Raw genomic sequence first — 22,943 nt, forward strand, 5'->3', positions numbered from 1 at the left:
GGGGGGAGAGTGCAACGAACTGTGGTGGAGGATTATGGGTACCTGGTGGAGGGAGAACTTTTGGTGACCACACCTGGGGGAGAAGTCCTATACTGTCAAAATATTAATAAAGATGCAAAACAGCGATATTTCATTAATAATAATGAAAAGGATAATCGCTATATAAAGCAGAGACCATAACATACTGTCCCTGGGCAGAACAGGCCGCCTTTACATGCCAGTACCTCTCCCTTTCAATCTGGACACCATCCCAGATGTAAAGAAGCGAATGTCCCCCAGCAGGAAGCCAGGATGAGCCTTTGAGCACCGGTGGGGTTTCCAGTCCACCTGTGTTCTCTGTGAGCCCTCTGCTCTGCTTACAGAACTGGAGTGCAAGCCAGCCCCCCTCGGCTCTGTCCTGCCAGAGTCTGGCAGGTGCCCTGTGTAGAGGCCTTACAGGCAAATCCTAATCAGCAGGGCTGGGCTTTTGCATGAGACAAGGCAGAGGCTCGCTCGGAGAGATTCAAAGGGTATTGACAAGCCCCCATCGCCCCTGCCCCCTAAATCTCTCTTTTGACTGAAATTCCACCATCATTAAGCCACAGAATAACATGTTAGCATTTCCTGCTATCTCCTCTCCACCTGGACGCTCTATAAAATGCAGACATTAGTTCTGGTTCCACTGCTTCCTATCTGTGAGGCTGTGGGCAATTTCTCAGCTTTCCCTCCTTGTGCCTCAGTGTCCTCAATTATGAAATAGGGATAGTAACAGTAACAGCCAGATTTCTAGGGCTGATGCGAGGATTTAATGAGTCGGTAGGTGTAACTTGGAAGAGCTAGCAGCGCAAGTGTTTTTGGTGTCACTAAAGATTCGGAGTTTAAGCATGAACGAGCACATCAGACAGTACTGCCCCACGCAGGGGCGTTTAGGGGAAACCTCAATAGGGCATCTGGTAATAAGAGAGAGATGAATGTGAGATCACTGGAAAACGACTCACCATTTTGCCAAATTTTACAAGCACTCTCTCAAACCCAATGGGACCACTTCCCTGGGCAATAGCCATTCCTGAAACGGCAGCAAATGGTGCTGGGGCTGAGAAAGCTTCTCTCAAATTCTCTCTGTTTAAGCCAAAGAATGTCTCCCATGTCCCTTCTCACTTCAAATGTCTACTTACAACAGAAAAAAAGAATGTGCTTATTAGTCAAATGGGGCCATCTGGACCGCTGCTTGTTCATGCCTTAATTGATTATCATTCTTATAATACATTCATAGAAGAAATGGAATATGATTCTCATGTTTTTGAAAGATGAGAGAAGATTCATTAAGGATATGCACCACCAGTCACCCTCCTTCCTGAGCCAATATCATAATATCTATATATTTAATATATCCACTTATAATTTTCCATTATATGCAACCTTACCAAATCAAGTCTTAGCTTGATAAGTAAAAAATACAGTGTGTTGAGGTTTTAATAACTCGAAAGTGCCTACTGTTAAATATTATCATTCTTTATCTATGTGTGTTCACATCATAAATCTTTGCACACAGACACATAACTACACACTTTGGCTTTATGCGTTTAATGTGCCAATATAGCACATTTTGATTTTGCAAAGATAGTGAATGTGACTTACTTGAGAATTTAACAGAAGAAATTGGAAACATTTTTCTCCTTCATGCTTCTTTATTAAGCTCTACCCACCTAACAACCATGGGAACATTATAAGTGAGGAAACATTTTTCATTTCACCACTACACATATTAAAAAAAAAAAAAACCAAACCCAACACTTTATAGCTTTGCTTAAAATTTCTTTCCAAAAGCCTAGCAAAGAACATTTTGGAATGTCTGGCCCTCCAAGTGGATGTTTAACAGTTTTAATCATTGCTTCTACATCTGCATTTATAAGTGATGAATGTGCGTGATTGAGGCTGACCCTATGGTTTTGTGTGTTGATCTAGGGAAGCAATATTTGCCAGATATTTATGACAGGTAGAGTCTACATTGAGCTATTTTATCATTTCTTGTGGGTGAACGCAAGAAAGCAATTTCATCAGCACTGTGCCAGATTCAAAGAAAATGACTGTAGGGAAAACCATTAGCCTTTAGTAGAATAGCATCTTGATATTTTATATTACTACTCATCCCCTCAAATAAGCAATTTAAAAATATTTCATTAAAGGAAGTGTCTCCCAAGTAATTGGTTAGATTTTGGGAGCTTCGATGGTTCTTCCCTTTCCCCTTAGATTCTAGCCAAGTTGAGAACTAGATATGAGGAGCCAGATGGGGCCTAAAATAGCAGCATCGGCTTTGTTATTTTTAAATTGTATTTTTTTTTGAGGTAAGGTTGGTTTACAACACTGTGACTTAGGTGTACAGGATGACACCTCTTCAGATGCATGTTACCATACCACACCCAACACCAAGGTACAAATAATCCTCCACCATGGTCCACTGAACTTCAGCTTTAACAGTAAAGTTACAGGGCTGCCTGGTTAGGCTGGCAGCAAGGATGGGCATGGAGTTGGCATCCGAGTCAAGCCTGTAGTTTCTGACTCCTTTGCCCCCTGGAACCTACTGGTTCACCCAGTTGTTGGCTAACACGGGGACGGTGTTGTGTTCTCTAAGCAGCACACCCAAAGGTGGGATTAGATCTGCAAAGTATTTACTGGGGGAAATACTTGTAAGTTAAAATGGGAGGGTGGTTATATGGTGATGCGGGTGAGGGAGAGCGGGCAGAGTTGAGCAGACACCTCTTCGCGCTCTAAGCTGTTCTAAGTCCCTCAGCAGAAGAGTCCCCGGCTCGCAGGGATGGGCCCGCCTTAGGCCCCTGTGGCGCACAGCCATTGGCTGCGAGCAGGCGTGGGAAGCGTGACCTCAGCTGGGGCTGGGAAGGTTTCTGAGCGAAGCAGCTGGGGCCATCACTCAATTACCCTCCCTGCAGTAATCTGATCCGAGAGGCGTGTTCTCGGGCCTGCCACGGGGATCAAATGTTCCTCCAACACCTTCTTCCGCAGCCCTGGAGAAAGTGTCTGCCACCTTCAGGAAATGGGAGGAACGAGTTGACATACAACTTACTTTTGTAGCAATGAGTTGGAGTTCTAGGAGCCACACACAACAACTGATGTGTTTTGTAGTCTCTGTTAATGTGTGTTTGGTGCATGCACGCAGAAGCATAGATGTTTCACTAAGGAACATTCTTGGGATTAATCAGTTAAACAACAATCAACAAGTATGTGTGTGCACTTCTGTGTCAGGCATGGGAAGTGCCATAAAATAAAAGTATAAGAAGTTGTCCTGCCATGGAGGTGTAACAACATGAAAACATTAAGTGGTAGGAATATTTTAAATATTGATACTTCCCAAAGCAGGAGGGGAGTGCTGGGCCTCCTTTGCTCACCCCATCCCATCCACAATCAAAGAGGTTTTGCTTATGTCGGTTGCCATTTACTTACTCTTCTCAGCAATGTCATTGGAACAGAGGTTGGCAGCTAATGCACCCCAAACAAAAAAGGTGAAAAGGCCTCCCTGGTGGCACAAGGGGTTAAGATGCAGCACTATGAAGCTATCCGTAGCCACTCCAGCAGGAGTTCGATCCCTGGCCAGGGAGGTGACCCACATGGCGCAGCACCCCCCACCTCTCACGCACCCCCCACCTCTGGCCTGCACCCCAGCTCTTGTATGCATAAATAAATAAATCTTAACAAAAAAACAAAAACAAAAAAGGTGAAAATCTGCTGGACTAAGTCACTGGTAGAGCCGGCCGTGTGCACCCCTGTCACTGCTAGACTTACCTTCTGATGTTATTTGACTTTTTTTTCCTGGTTTATGTCCATGACCCAGAGAGACCAACTGTCTTTTTTGGTGCACTGAATCTGTCGTTCTCTTTTTCTCTGCAGGGTGCGCCTCCTGCCTCAGATGAGGAGAAGAAGCCAATTCCAGGAGCAAAGAAGCTTCCAGGACCTGCAGTCAACCTGTCGGAGATCCAGAATATTAAAAGTGAACTGAAATATGTCCCCAGAGCTGAACAGTAATTGGCAGAAAATAGGTGAGTGAGAAATTATTTCCTTTGATTAAAAAAGACCACTATAAAATGGCTTAAGGAAGCCTTCTCGAGGAGGACCCTGGCATTCCAGACATGTTTATTAATCAGGACCTTCAATTTAGAGCAGTATTTCAGTGCAATGGTTTTCTTATACATAAAGCCATGCTTTGGGGCCCATCTTACTCCATAACCAGTAGGACAGCAACTGAAGATGTTTGCCTGCCACCCCTATTTCGGTCACTATCTCAGTGCGGGAAGAATGGGGTTGTGAGCGGACAGATGCTTGGGATGGGGCCTTGAGGAACTTTTGATCTTGGGGTCTTCATTTCATGCCTCAGTCTTCCCACCCAGATGCCACAAAAAGCCTCCTGAGCTGGAGGACAGAGGATCACGGAGCTGAGAGGTTTGGAAGTATAAGGGGTTCAGGCCTGGACACTGGCAACCCAGGTGTGTGTAAGGCAGACCAAGAGAACCCAGCAGTGACTGGGTGTGGACAAGTAAGGGTGGACTCAAAATTGTACCTCCCACCTTATTTTCATTTTAATTGGACCTGTTCAGTAATGATCCCCTGGCCCCACCCTTTACCTGCAGCCCTGACACCTGGTATGGGGATTCTCTCGGGGGCGGAGGGGAAGAGGGTGTGGGGATGGGGTGGCGGTGGTGGAATGGGCCCAAGTCATCGCTCTTTCTCTGGGGGTAAATCTGTCCATTATGCAACATTACCGAATCCCACCATGCAGACCTTATTTCATTTCTTAAGCAGAAGTTCAAGTCTAGAGGCGAGAAATCTATCCTGGGAACATAAAGCAGGTATTATCTGGCTGATCGTTCATTTATTCATTCACACGCTCCTTAATTCAATCAGTATATATTACCGGTATGTGCTGGCCCCTGGACATTTATCGATCCCTCACCATGTGCTGGATACTGCTTGAAGAGCATTCTGTCCCTCGATTCCCTCACGATCTCCAATCTTGTCCCCACTCTTGAGGTGGGTCTTGGAGAGCCTGATTTTCCCCATCTATCATCTATCATGCATCTTACAGGAGGCCTCACTGCAAAGTCAGTTCTGTCATCTACTTGTTATACAGCATCACAAACTCTGTAAGGCTCCTCCTACTGTGCCTTACAGATGGATTGCACACTTCTGGTGAGCATTTAAAGGTAGAATCTTCTGGCTGCATAAATGGCAGAGGCAAGCACAGCAGTAGCGTCCTGCTGTGTCCTTTCCTGTATACCTAAGGACTTACTAGGATATTTACAAGTTATTTATGCCAAAAAGATTTCTTTGTAGTCTAGAGAAAAAGGATATTTAATATTTCGGGTTAAAAAGTAATAATATTTAGTGTTTTCAGCACAGCTACTTGAAAGAACAAGGGAGTAAGAATAAAATACAGTGGATTCTATGACCGTAGAATAAATTCCAGGAAGCAGGACAGGGACGAAGTGACATGAAGAGGAACGGACCTGAACACAGCTGCACAAACTTATTATTTTAACAGAATGCCACATTATATTCAGACGTGCTTGTGTTGCCAAACAGAGATGAAATATTCCAATATGCTGAGGGACAAAGCTGCAGAGCTTTCCTCTGAGAAAGCCCAGAGAAGGGAAATTAACTTTTTGTAATATTTATTATCACCATCCAACCAAGGCCGTTCTGTTAGATACATGAATTTTTAATGCAAACTTTAAAGGATTTTGCTTTTATGAAATCCATGTCGACCTAAATTTAACCCCAGTTCCAGTTGAATGTGGCTTGGAGGATTCAAAGGGATGCTGTTTTAAATCAGCTCAGACAGTATCCTGCAGTATTATTTGGCAGTGGGAGGTTGATTTTGTAGCCTTGAATCCTTTAGGTTATAGTAATTGGGCAGAGTGTCAATGCAATAAGGTATCGAAAAGGTATAGAGTATCAGGAACACATTTTTGTTACTTCATTTTCTCAGAGAAGACTTTAATGATTCCGCTCTTCTAAACAATTTCTAGTAATGCAGAATGACTCAGAGAGGTCGATTTGTCCTTATTCTAGAGGAACGTGAAAACCTGTGTTGTCAGGGTAATTGATTTGAATTTCAAATGAGCGCAGTCTTTGTTTTAAGCCAAAGAATGATTCTTTCTTTCTTGTAGGGAAGGTATTAAGTGGGTTTGCTTTAGACTCATCAATTCTTCTGCAAATATGTCAGAGTTTGAAACTTCCATGTTCATGGTTTCTGGTCACAGAGGGAGAGCATTTCTTAACATTGATTGATTCAGTGGACGCATGAGCAATAAAAAGCCTGGGCCAGTCATCATTCAGCTGATCGTACTGCAAAATGTTCAAGATAAAGGAATGTGGTTGAGGTGTTGAAAAATGTCAAAGTGTGTTGTTCTAATACAGTATGGAAAAGGGTGACCTTTCTTGCTATAAATATGTTCACAATTCCATTTTTATAAATATTGCATGGCTTAAGGGTTTGAGAAATAAAAACGAAAACAGAAATCACTAGTAATTTCCACACTGAGGTGTTTCCCTTCTAAAAAACATACCAAAACAGGGCCTCCCTGGTGGTGCCAGGGGTTAAGTCTCAGCACTATCAAGCTATCCGCAGCCACTGTGGCACAGGTTCGATCCCTGGCCAGGGAGCTGACCCACATGGCACAGCAGACTTCTCCTGTCTTGCCCGCTGCTCCCCTCAGCAGTGTATTTCAGTAGATCTGCCTGTTCTGCTCCCCACTCTGGCTATGCTGAATCCTCTCACCCCCCCACACCCCGCACCTCTGGCCTACACTTGAGCTCTTGTATGCATACATAAACAAATCTTAAAAAAAAAATACCAAAACAAAACAAAAAAACAAACAAAATATATATATACACAAAGTTAAGCTTTTAATGTATGTTTGGTTAAAATCATATTTGATATCTTGCTTAATGAAACATGGACATACTGATTTTCAGCTTTGGTGACCTGAGGAATCTGTCTTCATTTGCTTTTAGAGAATTCCATTTTCTAAATAGACACATTTTCTAATATTGCCAGAATAATGCAGAAAAGTTTTTGGTAATAAAGAATTATCTGTTTATGTCTAAAAAAGAGAGGATTATACAATTTTGAAATTTTTAATAATGATGAAATGTTTAATAATGAAAATTTTAATTAGTAACTACTTTTAAATTAAATGTAATTACTAAATATTAATCAAAACTTTTAATTAATTTAATTTATTAACCTAATGGTCTTTATTTTAGAATTTAAATTAAATAGTATTTTAATATAAAAATTACATTAAAAAAGGATTGATTTCCTCCCTTTTGAACTACCACTTTGTACCCACCCTCACTCATGATTTCATCAGATAGATAGTTGTTTGAAGAACGAATGATTAAGTCCATAGCACTAAACACTGTGAGACTCTAGTCTCAAACGCCACGTTATAACTATTACAATACTTTAGCCCTATAAGACAGAGCACTGTCTCCTTCCAGCTGTGAGCAGCTTCTCCTTTCAAGTGGGATTTCAATTTTTTTCCTGCACTAAATCATGGTGACAGTTACTCATGGAAATTGATTAGAAATATTATGGAATAAGGAACCAGAAAGGCCAATGACCAGCCATTTAGGTATCAGCAATCATGGCTTACAGCAAGGGACTCAGGCCATAGACCTCATGAGGAACCAGAACTAGGCAACATATCAGACTATAATAGACACAGGACCAGGAAGGTTAAGTATTCAGCCACATACCTCTCAGAATTCTGGCTGTGACTTAAGGTAGCCCCATGGTTAGTTAAGTAAATCTCAGAGTCAGATGAAGGAAGAAGACCAGCAGCAATGTCTGAGAACCACAAGCCCTCTGATACTCCCCTACCTGCATGCTGGCTGTATGATCAGGAGTCAGTAGACACCTATGTCTACTGTTGGAAGTTGCTGTCAGCTTGTTTGCTTAGAGCTGCAGCAGATGCCATCTCATACATCCTGGACAGGGGCTAGGAACCTGGAGAACTGCTCAAGGCTGGTGTTCATTTCTGTTCCTTCCCAGCAATCAGATCAGGTCACAGGTGCCCATTACAAAATCTCTGTAACTAGCCTCCGTACCAAGGGCACTTTCTTCATTCTTGCTAAGAAACAGATGTCAAACTTGGTCCCTGCTCTCTGGATACTTAAATCTTGGTGGAAAGATAAAATACTTCAAGAGGCAGATGATAAATACAAGAAATAGATAGCAGCTCAGGCATTCAAGATTTCTCACTACTGCTTATGACCCACTAGTAAGGAGGCAGTAGAGATAACCGATATTATGACTTGTGAGAGGGGAGACTCACAATGATAGGGGAGTCTGGGTCAATTTCAAGGAGGTAGTGGGAATGGAATGGTTTAAAGAGAGGTTCAGAGATAGCCTCTGAATACGTAAAATGTTCAGAGCATAATTAATGGACCAGTCTGGTGAGACCAAAAAGTTCTTCCAGGGCAATACTTTCTAAACTTGGGGGGCAGAGTAAAACAAGGTCCCTCAATCCATCCACATTATTTCTTTTCTTTTTTTCAGTGGTAAAAGAACTCAGTGATAATGAATTGGGGAGGAACAAAATAAACATCAAAGTGGTCACAATGCAGTAATTACAAGAAAAATGATTAACAAAAGCAAATTCTAAGAATAATTCTACAATTATGTTAATGGACACAAAGATAGCAGCAGTTGAAAATCCTGGGACTGACAAAGCTTTCAAAAGAAATTGTCATTTGAAGTTGCGGGAATTCCTGTTTTCTGTGTTGAACACTGCAGCATGGCCATATGTTATATGGCAGCCAGACTACATTATTATGCACTAAACCAGGGTTTCAGAAAAATGCAAAAGTTTAGTGATTTTTTTAAAAAGATTTATTTATTTTTATACAAGAGCCAGGGTACAGGCCAGAGGCACAGGAGGATGAGAGGATTCACCAGAGACAGAGTGGGGAGTAGAACAGGCAGAGAGACCGAAACTACTGGTGAGGGGAGCAGTGGGCAAGACAGGAGAAGTCTGCAGCGCCATGTGGGTATCTCCCTGGCTGGCCGGGATCAAAACCGCACCGCAGAGGCTGTGGACAGCTTCACAGCTCAGAGCTCAACCCGCTGCACCACCAGGGAGGTCCAATTTTAGTGATTCTTAATGACTCAGTAGCTTTTGACCATGCAAAAAGTGAAAGTCTATGGAATTAATCCCATTTGCTTTTATGAATTGAGGAAAGCACTTGCACTTTTGCATCAGGAAATCTTTTGAGGTCAACCAATGGGCATTCCCATTCTTTGAGAAACAATGCTGTAAGGCAATAAGTGAGAATGAATTGGAATGATCTGAAATTCCTATGTACCCATATGTAGCCCTGTGATCTCACGTTATCCCATACCCCACATTGGCCAGTCAGCATTGATTCTGGATTTTATAGATCTTAAAAGAACCATTATAATGCTCTGTTGAGGGAGGTATGCATTCCATCTCACCTCTGACAAATTCTGTTTATGCTGTCACAATACTCACCAAAGATGTATTGATTTTCTTGTTTATATCTTTTTAAAAAAATTTAAAAAAGATTTATCTATTTTTATACAAGAGCTGGGGTACAGGCCAGAGGCGCAGGAGGGTGAGAGGATTTACCAGAGACAGAGCAGGGAGCAGATGACTGAAATACACTGCTGAGGGGAGCAGCGGGCGCGACAGGAGAGGTCTGCCGCACCATGTGGGATTCTCGCCAGGACAGCTTTACAGTGCTGAGCTCAACCCGCTGCACCACTGGGGAGGCCCTCTTGTTTATATCTTTAAGGCTGGGGTGCACGTGACATATTTTGAGCACACAGGGTATGTCTGTAGAATATTACTTGTGCTCTGACCACAGTAAGTCTGCTGTCTCCTAGAAATGTGTCCTCATAGACTTTCCAAATCCTTGTATTCTCAGGAAGACTACTATTTAAAAAGCAAGATGAGCTTCTTACAAGGTCTGAAGGTAATATAGTTGATGATGATTAGTGAAGGGCTCAGAAATTTGACTTTAATTAATTGCAACTTTATTTCTCTGGGAACTGAAAATGTTAAGTTTGACTCATATCCTTCAAAAGGGGAGAAAAACATGTGAAATCAGAAGAAAAATCACTTAGTTTTAAAGAATTCTTTGGCTTTATTTTTCAAAGTATATCTATGTCCAGATAAGACATATTTACAAACCAATCATCCAGAGAGATGCCATCTCTGATTGAGAACATAAGGTATTCATTACTCTTAAATGTTAAGCATTACGCATCACCATCGTTCCTGCTGATTCAAGGGCTAATTTTGAGAGTGTTGGCAAGAGGGCACATTGATGTACCCAGACAGTTGGTAAAAAGTTCATTTAGCACTTAACAACAGTTCCTCCAAATACATGAGGCAAAACTGGACGGAATTGAAGGGGAAATTGACAGCTCAACAATAATAGCAGGAGACTTCAATACCCCACTGTTGATAATGAATAGAAAAACTAAACAGAAGATCAACAAGAAAACTGTCTTAGTCTGTTTGGGCTATAATATAATACCATAGACTAGATGGCTTATAAAGAACAGAAATTTATTTCTCACAGTTCTGGAGATTGAGAAGTCCAAGATTAAGGTGTTCACAGATTCGGTGCCTGGTGAGAACATGCTCCTTGTTTATATATAGCTGTCTTCTCCCTATATCCTCACATGGTAGGAAGGGCAAAGGAGTTCAATGGGGTCTCTTATAAAAGGGCACTAATCCCATTCTTGAGGACCTTGCCCTATAACTTAATGACCCCCCCCAAAGGCCCTGCCTCCTTTAGAGATTAGGCTTTGGCATATGAATTTGGGGTGGGGGCATAAACGTTCAGTCTATAGTAGAAATCGAAGACGACCAACACTAAAAACCAGCTAGCCTTAACTGACATCCACAGAACTGTCTGCCCGGTGACAGTAGAGTACATTCTTCTCAAGTCACATGGTGCATTGTTTAGGGAAGGTCATATATTAGGTCATAAAACATGCCTCAATAAATTTAAAAGGATTGGGCCTCCCCTGGTGGCGCAGGCAGTTGAGTGTCGCGCTGTGAAGCTGTCCACAGCCTCTGCAGTGCTGGTTCGATCCTGGCCAGCTGGCGAGGGTCCCATATGGCGCAGCAGACCTCTCCTGTCTCGCCTGCTGCTCCCCTCAGCAGTGTATTTTGTCAGTCTGCCTGTTCTGCTCCCTGCTCTGTCTCTGGTGAATCCTCTCACCCTCCCGCGCATCTGGCCTGTACCCCGGTTCTTGTATAAAATAAATAAATCTTTAAAAATAAATAAATAAATTTAAAAGGATTGAAATCATGCAAAGTATAGTCTCAGACCCTGTTCTCTCACCTCCCTGTCCCCCTCTGGATGCCTCAGTTCTATGGTCAGCTTTTATTTTTTTTTAAAGATTTATTTAATTATGCACACAAGAGCTGGGTACAGGCCAGAGGTGTGGGGGGGGTGAGAGGACTCACCAGAGACAGAGCTGGGAACAGAACAGGCAGATCTACTGAAATCCACTGCTGAGGGAGCAACGGGTTGAGTCAGGAGAGGTCTCCTGCGCCATGTGGGTTGCTCCCTGGCCGCCCGGGGATTGAACTCGTGCTGCAGAGGCTGCGGATAGCTTCACAGTGTGGTGCTTAACCCCTCGTGCCACCAGGGAGGCCCCTATGATCAGCTTTTAGAGGTTGGTTTTAAAGTTTGTTTTTGTCTGAAACCTTGTTTGGTATCTCTATAGTCCACATATTAGTGACACCATCCAGTATTTATCTTTCTCCTTCAGGCTTATTTCACTTAGCATACTCCCTTCCAACTCCATCGAAGTTGCTGGAAATGGCATGAATTTATCTTTTTTGTTTGCTGAATATTATTCCATTGTGTATATATACCACATCACCTTGATCCACAGATCTGTTTTGGGGCACTTAGACTGTTTTGCTATTATAAATAGTGCTGCAATATTTGCTATTATAAATAGTGCTGCAATAAACTCATTGTGGTTTTGACTTGCATTTTAGCGAGATGTATTTTAAAAAGTATTTCCAGGTACAGGGTCTGGATGGGGTATTCAGTAAATGGGAAATGTTCTACTTATAATTTTTTCTTATGTAGCATTCACATCACTTGTATGGTTTTGTATTTTACCTTTTCCACTTTATATTTTCTCATAAGAATATCTTCAAGTTTTTTTCGGCCTTTAGAATTAAGATGATTTATTTCTCATAGCCATTGACTTAACCACAATTTCATAACCTTTTCCCTATGCTAGAAGATCGAGGATTGATTTATTGTTGTACATAGAACTAAACTTTAAAAAAATCTTCAAATCCCTTCTCTGTGCTTTGCTGGAAATTTCTTTGTCCTCAATTTTGAAAAGTTCTTTTGTTTTGACCCAATTAAAGGAGTTCTATTTACTTGCCTTGATGGAAGAGGATCTATGCTGATATTTTTTACTTTCTGTTGAAGACACATTTCTTTGTATTTGTGATGCTCTCTTATTTTTTTCCTGCTCTCCACTTGGTTAGGATAAAGACAAGTTCTGAACTTTATCAAGGTCTTATTTGTTTTCCTGTCTGGCAAAGCTATCATTCTAGGCCCTGGCTACAGCTTGTGTGGGCATAAAGTACTCTTCAGGGTGAACTTGAGGCGCCTTTGAGCTGATTGTGGTGGTTGCTTCAAGAGCCTCTCCACAGCAAACACACAGAAGTTACCTGGATGGTTTCTATTAAAATGGAAATCTGGGGGGGTCTCGCATGTGACTTCTTAGAAGGGAGTTAGAATTAGTGAGCTTTCAGGGAATGGGTTTTTGACCAGAGAAGCACATCTGATTCAGCCAGCATGGAAGAAAGCAGCGGTCACTTGAGACCCAATTCTGTAGCTCGTGTGTGTTGACACATGGATTTCATGGGCCAAAGACAGTTGTGATCGGCACTTGCCCTACTCCTAGCGCAGTGCAACTCCCTACCCTATCAGTGGTTCTCAGTGAGAGTGGGGGGGAGTGTTGGGAGGAGAACATCTGGAGACAGTTTGAGTGGCCACAACCGGTGGGAGGTAAGACCTGTTACTGTCATCTAGTAAGGAGACTCCAAGGATCCTAGTAAATGTCCCACAATGCCCAGGGCAGGCCCCCATAGCAGAATTATCTAGCCCCAAATGTCAGTCATGCTGAGAGTGAGTAACCCTGATTTATCTACTTAAAATACTGATGTCAGGACCAACTTGTTGCAACTTTTCCTTTCCAAGCTATCAATGCATTGCATTTTACAGAAATTAAATCTTAAAAGAGAATAGTAATTAATTGCTTAATGTTTATGATGTCTTCACAGTAATCAGATACTTAGGAATAAAGAACTCTGAAATATGATTCTCTTGCCAGTTGATAAACTAAATATACTTATCGTATATTGTATACATGGAATATTCCTGGGTTATTGTATTAGGTCTTAAATAACATTCTTTTTTGTAGGTTATCCTTTTCATCTGAAATGTATCAGAAAGCAGTAGGTTATCTCTGTCGCTTGAGAAGTCTTTTAAAATATTAATGTTAAGCATTAGTCATCATCAGCACCAATATCAATGCCATTATTTTTACTGTCATCAATAGCATTTATTATGCTCATGACATGCCTGATATCGCATTGTGCAATTCACATTCATTATTCCAGTTACTCCTCGCGCTGGCTCTGTGGAGCATATACGATGATGCCCATTTCATTTTTGGGACAATGAAGGCTAAAAGAATTTACCTAATTTGACAAAGGTCACCCAGAAGTGAGCTGCAAACCATCATCTGTCATATTCCACAGCTGGTCCTTTTAATCACTGTCACCCGCTGCAGTTTTAAATGTTCTTTTAGTTATGGTTTTCCAGGCGTTGCCAATATTTCACTGTTGGGTCAGAGTGAAACAAGCAAAGGCTAAAGAGATTGCAGAAAGTGTCACCTCCACAAAGGTGACACTGAACCAGGACTCATATCCTGGTTTATTCACTCGCTGGCTTACTCAAGCAGCATTTAGTATGCATAAAGCATGCACCGCGTGCTGAGACAACCAGCTTTGGGCATTTAAATAGGAAGCCGGCAGTGTCTACCCAGGTTCAGCTGACAGGGCAGAACGCTGCCTGGCAGTACAGAGCACTTGTTCTTTTTAAGGGTCTCAGGAAAGAGGGAAGGGTTAATGTCTCTAAATATCAGAGAAAGCATGAAGGGGGAGAGAGGCCAAGAGAAGAAGCAAAGGAAGAGAAGGAAGGCCTGGCGAGGGGAGGCGAGGAGAGGCGAGGAGAGGGTCAGAACAGCAGCGATGATGCCAGTGCTGCCAGTGCTGGGGGTGCAGGGACCTGGCTGGGCCTGAGAAACCGGCAGCCGAGGAGCACCGGACCCCTGCGGAGTCCGCCTTTGCTCCCGGGCTGAGCGAGGGCTGCGCAGCAGTCTGTGTCATCGGGAGGCAGCCCTCTTTGAGCCATGAAGCCTTTTCTCTCGTTCCCTCTCCTGCTGTGTGCAGCCCACGCAGAAAACGGGAAGTGAATCCCAGGCTCTCTAATCAGACTTGGCGACATCATGCCAGTGATGCTGCTTTTAACTCTGTACTCTTTGGTGTCTGAGGAGTAGGAGGACTGGCATGGGGCACAACTCACCACATGTAGTTTGTGCTCCCGGCTACTGCTCCCTGCCTGGGCACCGATCATTCTACACCTTCTGCCTTAGGGCTCTGTGCAGATGGCAAGATGGCGGCTGCCTGAATCCCAGGCAGGGTAGGTCGGCTGGCTTCTCAAGAGGGAAACTTCTATTAAGCAGTCGGCACATCGGAGGAGTGGCTTTCATCCAGGCAGGTCGCACAAAGGCTGCGCAGAACAGTTCGTCTTGATTGCTGGGCAAACAGTAAGGAACAAGCATGTCCTACTGGCTGGCGGACACAGGATGCCTTCTGTAGAAACCACAGTGGCACTGCCTGCCCCTCCGAGAACCTGCCCTGACATGTGGCGGGCAGAGCTGAATAGTTAACAAGTAATAGGCAGTTCAGTGCTGAGCTCTGCCTGACCCCCAATTTTGGACACAAAATGATGGGAATTATGGCTGCCCTTTAGTTTTGGAGGCAACAATTCACTCCTGAAGACTTACCAAGTGGTTTATTAAATTCTGAGTGTTCAAATATCCAATTACTCAGACTCAATTAATCTTCATTTCCTAATCATTTTGTACTTGGGCTACTTAGAATTTACAGTGACTGAATTAACCTTTTTCTTTGTAATGCAAGATAGCAGCATCAGCTAGATTTCAATGGGTACTGGAATAAATCCACTCAGTTAGTAAGTGAACATCTGTGCACCTACTGTGTACCAGGCGCTGCTACTTTGGGCAGGAAATACAAGACAAGTCCCTTGCCAAGCTCATGGTGCAGTTGGGAAAGGATGTGAGAGGAGACAGCATATAACAGCTGCAGCAAGAATGAAGAAGAAACGAAACCCAGGACTTGAATATAGGTAGCAAAGGAAGATTCCAGATAGGATGTCGGAAAACTTATTAAAGAAGGGTGAAGAGCATCTACGGTCACAGTGACTCACGCAGAGCCTGATGCCCTGGCATGGCTGTTCCCTTGGCCTGTCATTGGGCATACTGTGTTCTGAAGTTCTGTGAAAAATAAGAAAACCACAAACCTCACGGGGACAATTTTGCTCCCACCCTAAGGGACATTTAGCAGCATTAGGAGACCATGGTTGTCACACCTCAGGAGTAGGTACTGCTGGCCTCTAGTGGGTAGAGGGCAGGGAAGCTGTAAACGTGCCACAGGTGTGGCATGAGAACTGTCAATTGTGCCGAGGTGGAGAAATGCTGAATTTCATAGTGTACAAGTGTCTCAGCACAGCAGCAGCTGTGATGAATGATAACATGTTCTCAACGGGAAGGATTTAATTTAAGGCACTGGAGACGGGACATGCTAGATGGAGTGGCACATGTCTGCACCTCACTTCCAGCAATTCTGTGGCCTTGGGCAAGTTCCTGACCACACTGAGCCACACGTGTAAATAGGAATGATAATGCCAAGCTTGAAAGGGAACAACAGAGGTAGTGAGTGGACTCATCTGGGGCACTGGGCACAACTGGCATCCAGGAAGCCTTCATTCCTTTTGCTGTTCCCACAGCGCACCCATGCCTGTGTCTCTGCCTCTTTTTTCCAGGGGCAAGACTTGCTTGATTGGTATTTAAATGAGATACACTCTAAAGAGTTGCTCTGTGTTTTTCCCCAGGGAGCATGAAAAAAGCTTACTGAAAATGAAAACCCATTAATTGTCTGTGACCAACAGGAGCTGACGGAGCCCTTGTCAGCATCTGGGAGATCGCCTTCTTAGTCGCCACCCACCTTGAATCATCCCAGCCAGTTAGTGAGATGGTCTCTAACCTGCAAGTGTCTTCTTTCTCCTGGAGGAGGCATTGCAGTTCCATTTTTCAAAACTCGCAGCAGCTTCTGTTTCCAAAGCTCTTGTCTGGAGCCAGCAAAATTTCAAACATTTCACTTGAACACTTTCATTTTGTTTTGAAGACTTCAAGGCACCCCACCCCACCCCACCCCCACGCTGCCATTTTTGACTAGTAAATGCATCATTTGTAGTTTCTGATTGTTCTCTGAAGAAAATCAGTTTCAGAAATATTTGGACTGTCAAGCTGCTCTATCAAGGGAAAGTAAAACAATACATTTCAGACGCTATTTTACTGAGCATTTTGATTGGACATGATGGTCAAAAAGAGGCATGTCATCTTTTTAGTAAGCTTTCCTACACGCCGCCATACTAGTGGAGTCTGTCCAGAAACTAAAACAAGACCAGGTGGTTAGAAACATCCAGAAGTACCCTGGTATCTCCTCTATGACATTTTATCCAGGCTTGTGCCTGATCCACATCTAATTTCCAACTATTATTACTCTCTAAATGTGCTTTCTCCCTCTTTCTGATATTTAATTTGCTAATTAAGCAATGTCTACTTTGCAATAAGAATGAAACAGGTAGACAGCCAACAATAAATCCAGGTGCCAAATAACAGGGCAGCCTGGAGACTGAAATGGCCAGTGAAGGGGGCATCACAAGCCAGGCAATGAGGAAGCAGAGGATTATTTGGAGTTTTATGGCAAAAACAAAGTCATGTCATTTGACTAGAGGCTAATAGTACAATAAAATGAACAAGACGACGCAGCTGATTTTAAGAATCAAATCAAAGTGCGTCCATGGCCATCTTCTCTTTGAATGCTTGCAACATCTCCTTGAGGCAGGTAGGGCAGAAACCAAAATTGCAGTTCATTCTTACTGATTTCTGACTTCACACAAGATAGAGAGTTGCACGATGTATTGTCATACCCGGCCAGAGAATGTTCATTTGAAGACAGATTATTAACTTAGGCTGGTCTGGTCCATTTGTAGAAAATGGGTGTGATTACTTTTAATCAGAAAAGTGGGATCACTGTGAAGTCTGCAGGCACCGAAGAGTTAGTCACCACCCATGTCATGGGCCAGAAGGGAACTGCTAACTGCTTTGCTGTGCCCAGGAGGGCTACTTTTACGGACAAAAATGATGGCCAGGACTCATCTTCCCACGTCTATTTGCAGACATATTTAAAAGGAAATGTGCTCTCTCAATTTTCACCTCTACTGGTTTTTTTTTTTTTTTGCTCTTTTTTTAAAAAAATTATTTATACATACAAGAACTGGGGTGTAGGCCGGAGGAGCAAGGGGTAAGAGGATTCACCAGAGACAGAGCAGGGAGCAGAACAGGCGGATCCACTGAAATACACTGCTGAGGGGAACAGCAGGCGAGACAGGAGAGGTCTGCTGTACCATGTGGGTCAGCTCCCTGACCGGGGATCGAACTTGTGCTGCAGAGGCTGCTGATAGCTTCATAAGCTTCATAGTGCTGAGACTTAACCCCTTGTGCTACCAGGGAGACCCCCTGTTTTTTTTTTTTTTTTTTTTTTTGCTCTTTACTTCTAAAAAATAAAACTGTAGCCTTGGTACATATATAAACATACAACACACACACATACATATAAATTAGATCCAGGATTTGAAAATCAGGTTGAAATGTCTTAACTTCAGAAAGACCAGTTGGTCTTTGTGGTTCTGGAGAAAACTTCACTTCAAGATGCCCCCTAATCATCGTCCTAAAGGCCAACTCTTCTGGAAAGCCCTCCAGCATCACCAACAGTCAAGAAACTGTGACCTGGGCTCCCTGCAGAACCATATATGAAGTTTACTGCTGGTTCTCTGTCAGGGGAGAGAGAGCCTGGGAGGCATTCTGAGCTCAATCCAATCCAATTACTGGCCAATTATAGACTGGCTTGTACTGCCAGGGGCAGGCTGCACCACAGCCCAGCTGGTCTCAGGCCCCCTGGCTGGCAGGGACTACCAGTGCATGAGAAGAGCTCATGGCCCAGTAAAGACAAAAGAGCTGATGATGCTTGGAGACCAACACAGATGGCAAAGGCAACTTCATTAGAATGATCCAGACTCTCCTCACCATCCCACCGTCAACCCTTTGTAACCAACTTCAGACTCATCTTCCCTTCCTGGGTGGCATCTTTTCTCACTAGGTGATAACAGGAGACCCCGGGAGGCAGCAGGCAGGGTTCTGGCTCTGGAATCACGCCCTCCCCCTGCCGAACTCTGGTCTTGGGTGTGGTGCTCACTGGAACCTGCTGCCTGGAAACCCGCATCACTGCTGACGTCACTACACATGTGGGAGTTGAACTGCCAAGAAACTTGAGTTAGCAACTAGTGTTAGGTAAAAATAAAGCTATCTGGGGCCTCCCCTGGTGGCGCAGCGGTTGAACGCTGGGCTGCGAGGCTGCACGCAGCCTCTGCAGTGCTGGTTCATTCCCCGGTCACCAGCAAGGGTCCCCCCCCCAACACACACACAAAATAAAATAAAATAAAATAAAGCTATCTGTATTTAACAGCAAAATAACTGAATTTCGGCTGGCATTTCCCACCAACTTAGATGATTTGGGGGCCACATTCCAACATCTAGTAGTGTAGTTATTCCTCCAGGATGGCTTTGCATGTCCGATCTGCTAGTATGAGAAGGAAGCACCTTCCTATCTTTAACTGAGAGCTTGAGGACCATGGGGATAAGGCAGCACCAAGGACAGCATCCTGTGGGCTGTGGCAACTTAAGACCTAGAGTAATGGTTCTCGAACTTTCACTTGTATCAGAGCCAGCTGGAGGGCTTGCTGAAACTTAAATTGCTAGGTACCACCCCTAGAGTTCCTGACTCAGTAGGTCAGGGGTGGGCCTGAGAATCTGCATTTCCAACAAGTTCCCAGGGATTTCTGCTGCTGTCGTTGGGGGAGCACAGTTTGAGAACCACTGACCTAGGGGCATCGATCTAGGTTGTTTAGGTCTGAACTTGCAAAACTCCCGAGCTATCCAATACCTGGTCCATGGTTTTATAGCCAGTATCCAAGGAACAGTTAGCCACTTGGTCAGATTTCCTTGTGAAGCATCAATGAAGCAACAACGATTAATGCTTATAATAGTGCCTCCAAGGGTGAGTCTCCGTGTGGCAGCTGGCTTCCCCCACAGCCACTGACTCAAAAGAGAGCAAGGCAGAAGCTTCAATGGCTTTTAACAGCTAGCTGGGGAACACACACTGTCACCTTCGTAATAGGCTCTTGATCATGCAAGTCAGCCCTACTCAGCGTTGGAGCAGACCACACAAGGGCCCAGATACCGGGAGGAAAGGCCGCCTGGAAAGTGGCCTACCGTCGCGGCCTAGCCTGTCTTTTCACACAGGATAAAATCGCCTGTCATAGAAGTGAGGTTGGCCCAAAGTTGCACATCCTCACATTTCAGTATTTGCTTTTCTTTCAACCCTGAGGATCCTCATGACCCACAATTTCTGGCATTTATCTAAAACACCAAATACTGTTTATCTTCGGGGAGAGTAGAAAGATAATTTTCAAATGTGAAGTCGGTTTCCCTGATGCTTTATAAACCTGACACATGTAAGCAAATTGCATACCCCGAGCACTCGGGGAAGGTTTTTCTTCATTTCTGTGAGTCATCAGGGAGAGGGTGCGCCAAGAGAGCAGAATCTTTTAGGGATGACAAATCCGGAAGGAGCTGAAATCCAGTGTTGGTGGGGTAAATTTTAGCTTCTGCTCACTGTTCCCTCTCCTTGCCTTGTTCCCACATTGTGATAGTTTTCTTGCTCTCCCTTCTGACTTCTGAGGGCAAAAACAAAAACAAGAATAAAGCAGAGAGTGCCACCAAAAATCCAACCACTGAAAAGGACCCCCTCCTCAGGAGTTGCTGTTTCATTAACCCCAGATGAAAGACCAACCGAGCCTCAGGGACGCCCCTAGGAGAAGCACACAATTTTTTTTCTGTAAAAACTTATGTTTCTGAAAACACACATGAACACCCCTCGCAGACACCCACACACAGACTTTTAAGCACAGAGCTCAAACTGTGATAAATATTAACAGTTCTTTACTTTTAGGATCCTCTTTGAAAGAGTCATCTTCTAAGAAAGAAAACAAGAAGGAACAAACCTCTTGTTTATTCCCTCCCCCTTTTTGATTAGTGAAGAAACAGCAAGGCCTGTCATCTCTGATCAACCAAACTTGTCAGGAGACACAGTGACCCCGCCTGACCTGTTTCTAATGGGCCCGCTCCTTTGCCCTCTGACAAGCTGCCCTCTCTCCTGAGTTCCATATATAGCAGGGTTTTGTTAATGGGCGAATCGTTAGGAACAAATTTCTCTCCCTCCCAAGGCTTATTTCCCCTGTTCTATAAAGTAAGCCTTGGGATTGGAGAAACTGTCCATTTCTACTTTATTTAAACTCAGATTCCTTCTAGCTCACAAGATACTTCAGACTGACAGGTGAGAGCTCAGTATGAATTCCCAGTGCCTGCCCAGCATTCAGGGGTCATTTATGATTTGTCTTGTGTTTTGTTCTCTAAGTAATGCTTGTGAGGCCTGTGGGAATTTTCCTCAGCCCTTGATGGAAGCCTGGGATCTGGAGCAGAAATATTTCAGTGAGGAGCCCCTGAGCCTTTGTTAATGGGAAGGGCCTCCTTTCTCAGTCCTCAGGCAAGAACCCTTGGACAAGTGCTATGACTTTCTGGTAGGTTCGACCCCTTGCTTCACCTGGAAAGAAGCTTTACAAACTCCATTCACCTGCCATTTTCGTGGCTGTCACACAGGTGACCTCCTGAACAAATGGAGCATTAACGGCCCATGCACAGCACTCTTCAAAACCTTTTCTCACTTGTCCTTATTTGCTAGAGCCCTGCAGTCAACAGATCTTTCCAAAAAGAGAAAAGCGCTGAAGTGATAATGTCACTGTGCTGTTGAAAAACCTTCACTGGCTTTCCATTACCCTCTGGGACTGCATTCACTGGCTCAGACTACCAGTTTTTGGTTCTTCCCATCTTGCCTTCCTGGCTACAGTGCTAGTGAATGTCTCCCAGTTCATAGAGAAGCCTTAACTAGCTGTGGGACCTTGGGCAAGTGACTCAACCCCTTTGGGGTTAGAAATTTCCTGATTTCTAAAGTGAGGAGAAATACTAAATTCGAGTTCCATTCATCTTTGACAACAGTTTTACCGTTTTTCAAGATTATAAGGCTTTATAGTTATATTTTTGCCTGATGCTCCATCAGGCAAAAATTGACTACTGAGTCTTTGGAACACTGACACCCATCACTGTTCCCCAAAACCCACAAAGGTTCATCAGCCCCGAGGTTACCTCTAGGACGATGTGCAGCCTGGGATACCTTACTGGAGACAGACAGGGAGGCCTATGTTTATTTCATAGATTCTGTTACCTTTCTATCAAAAAATTCCACGTGGATATTCCAGAACCCCTGGCTGCCACAGACTGTTGCCAGATGAGAGGATGCTGGGTATTTCTGAGTCAACATCATTGTCTCTAGACTCCTCTGCTCAGGCCTAAACAACACAGAAGGGCTTCACCATCTTTGGAGACTCTGGGAACCTCTTGGCTGAGACTGCAGTCTTTTTTAAAAACATAATTTATTTATTTTTAATTGAGGTAATATTTGGAAACTGCCATCAGGTATTACCACCCTAGTATACCCACCAGCAAGTCATGCATTGTCCACTACCATGGTCCACTGTGCTCCCTGCCCCCACTGTTCTTGCTTCCTTCTCCAACCCCAATCCCCTTGGTGCTTCAGGTCTGTAGCCAGCGCTCAAGGGCTGGTTTTTAAGCTTGCTTGTAAGACAGCCGTCTTATCACTCCGTCTACCTCTCCGTGTTACTGAGCTCTGCTTTGCCAGGAAGGTCTGGGGTGAGTGCTTTTCTGGCAAGTTTCACTTTAGAAACTGGGAGCTCTGTGCTCGAGGGGATGAAGGGTAGTGTTGGATCATGCCCCTTGCTCCATCACGTCTCCAAACAAATTCAGTGTTGTCTTAAGTGCCAGCCCCCGCTCCACGCCTCAATAGCCAATACAACAAACTCTCAGTGCAAGAGGATTTAAAAACCCCCTTCCACTTATTTGAGCTGGACTTGCCATTTGCCTTTTCTTGAAGGTCACTCAGATGCTCCACATCCAGCACGAACACTTCACGAATTTGATTCCAGGTGCAGACTTTAAAAAACAATTCTGCTGCTGGCGCCCTTCTCACCTTACTGTCCTAATTATTGCTGGAAACATTTCGGAGTTCACGTCATCCACCGAACGTTTCGTGATACAAAAAAGTCAATTTGGGTGAAAGTGTTATAGTTTCAGAAACAAATTTCTCAAGTCTTTACTTAGAGTTTTGTTTCTTTCATTTACTCGGTGGTCGTTTGGGGGAAAGGAGAGAGTTCTGGGCATGCATGTCCCGGCGGTTCGCAGACTGCGCACGTCCAGGCTCCCTGACCTGCGTGCGTGAGGTAGTGCCGGAGCCCTGGGTGAATGTCGGGCATCA

At 43.9% G+C, this 22,943-nt stretch overlaps 1 protein-coding gene across 1 annotated transcript in view; it reads left to right on the forward strand.

Annotated features, from left to right (window-relative positions):
- Positions 1–22,943, forward strand: part of SMPX (small muscle protein X-linked) — a 44,575-nt gene that overhangs the window by 17,151 nt on the left and 4,481 nt on the right. Inside the window, exon 4 of the mRNA XM_037513117.2 lies at positions 3,883–4,031. Coding sequence (XP_037369014.1) covers positions 3,883–4,017 — 135 coding nt within the window. The 3' untranslated portion in view covers positions 4,018–4,031. The remainder of the gene's footprint in view (positions 1–3,882; positions 4,032–22,943) is intronic.

This window comes from Talpa occidentalis, unplaced genomic scaffold, assembly GCF_014898055.3.
Source record: "Talpa occidentalis isolate TD23 unplaced genomic scaffold, MPIMG_talOcc4v2.1 talOcc4.15, whole genome shotgun sequence".
Classification (NCBI taxonomy): Eukaryota; Metazoa; Chordata; class Mammalia; order Eulipotyphla; family Talpidae; genus Talpa; species Talpa occidentalis.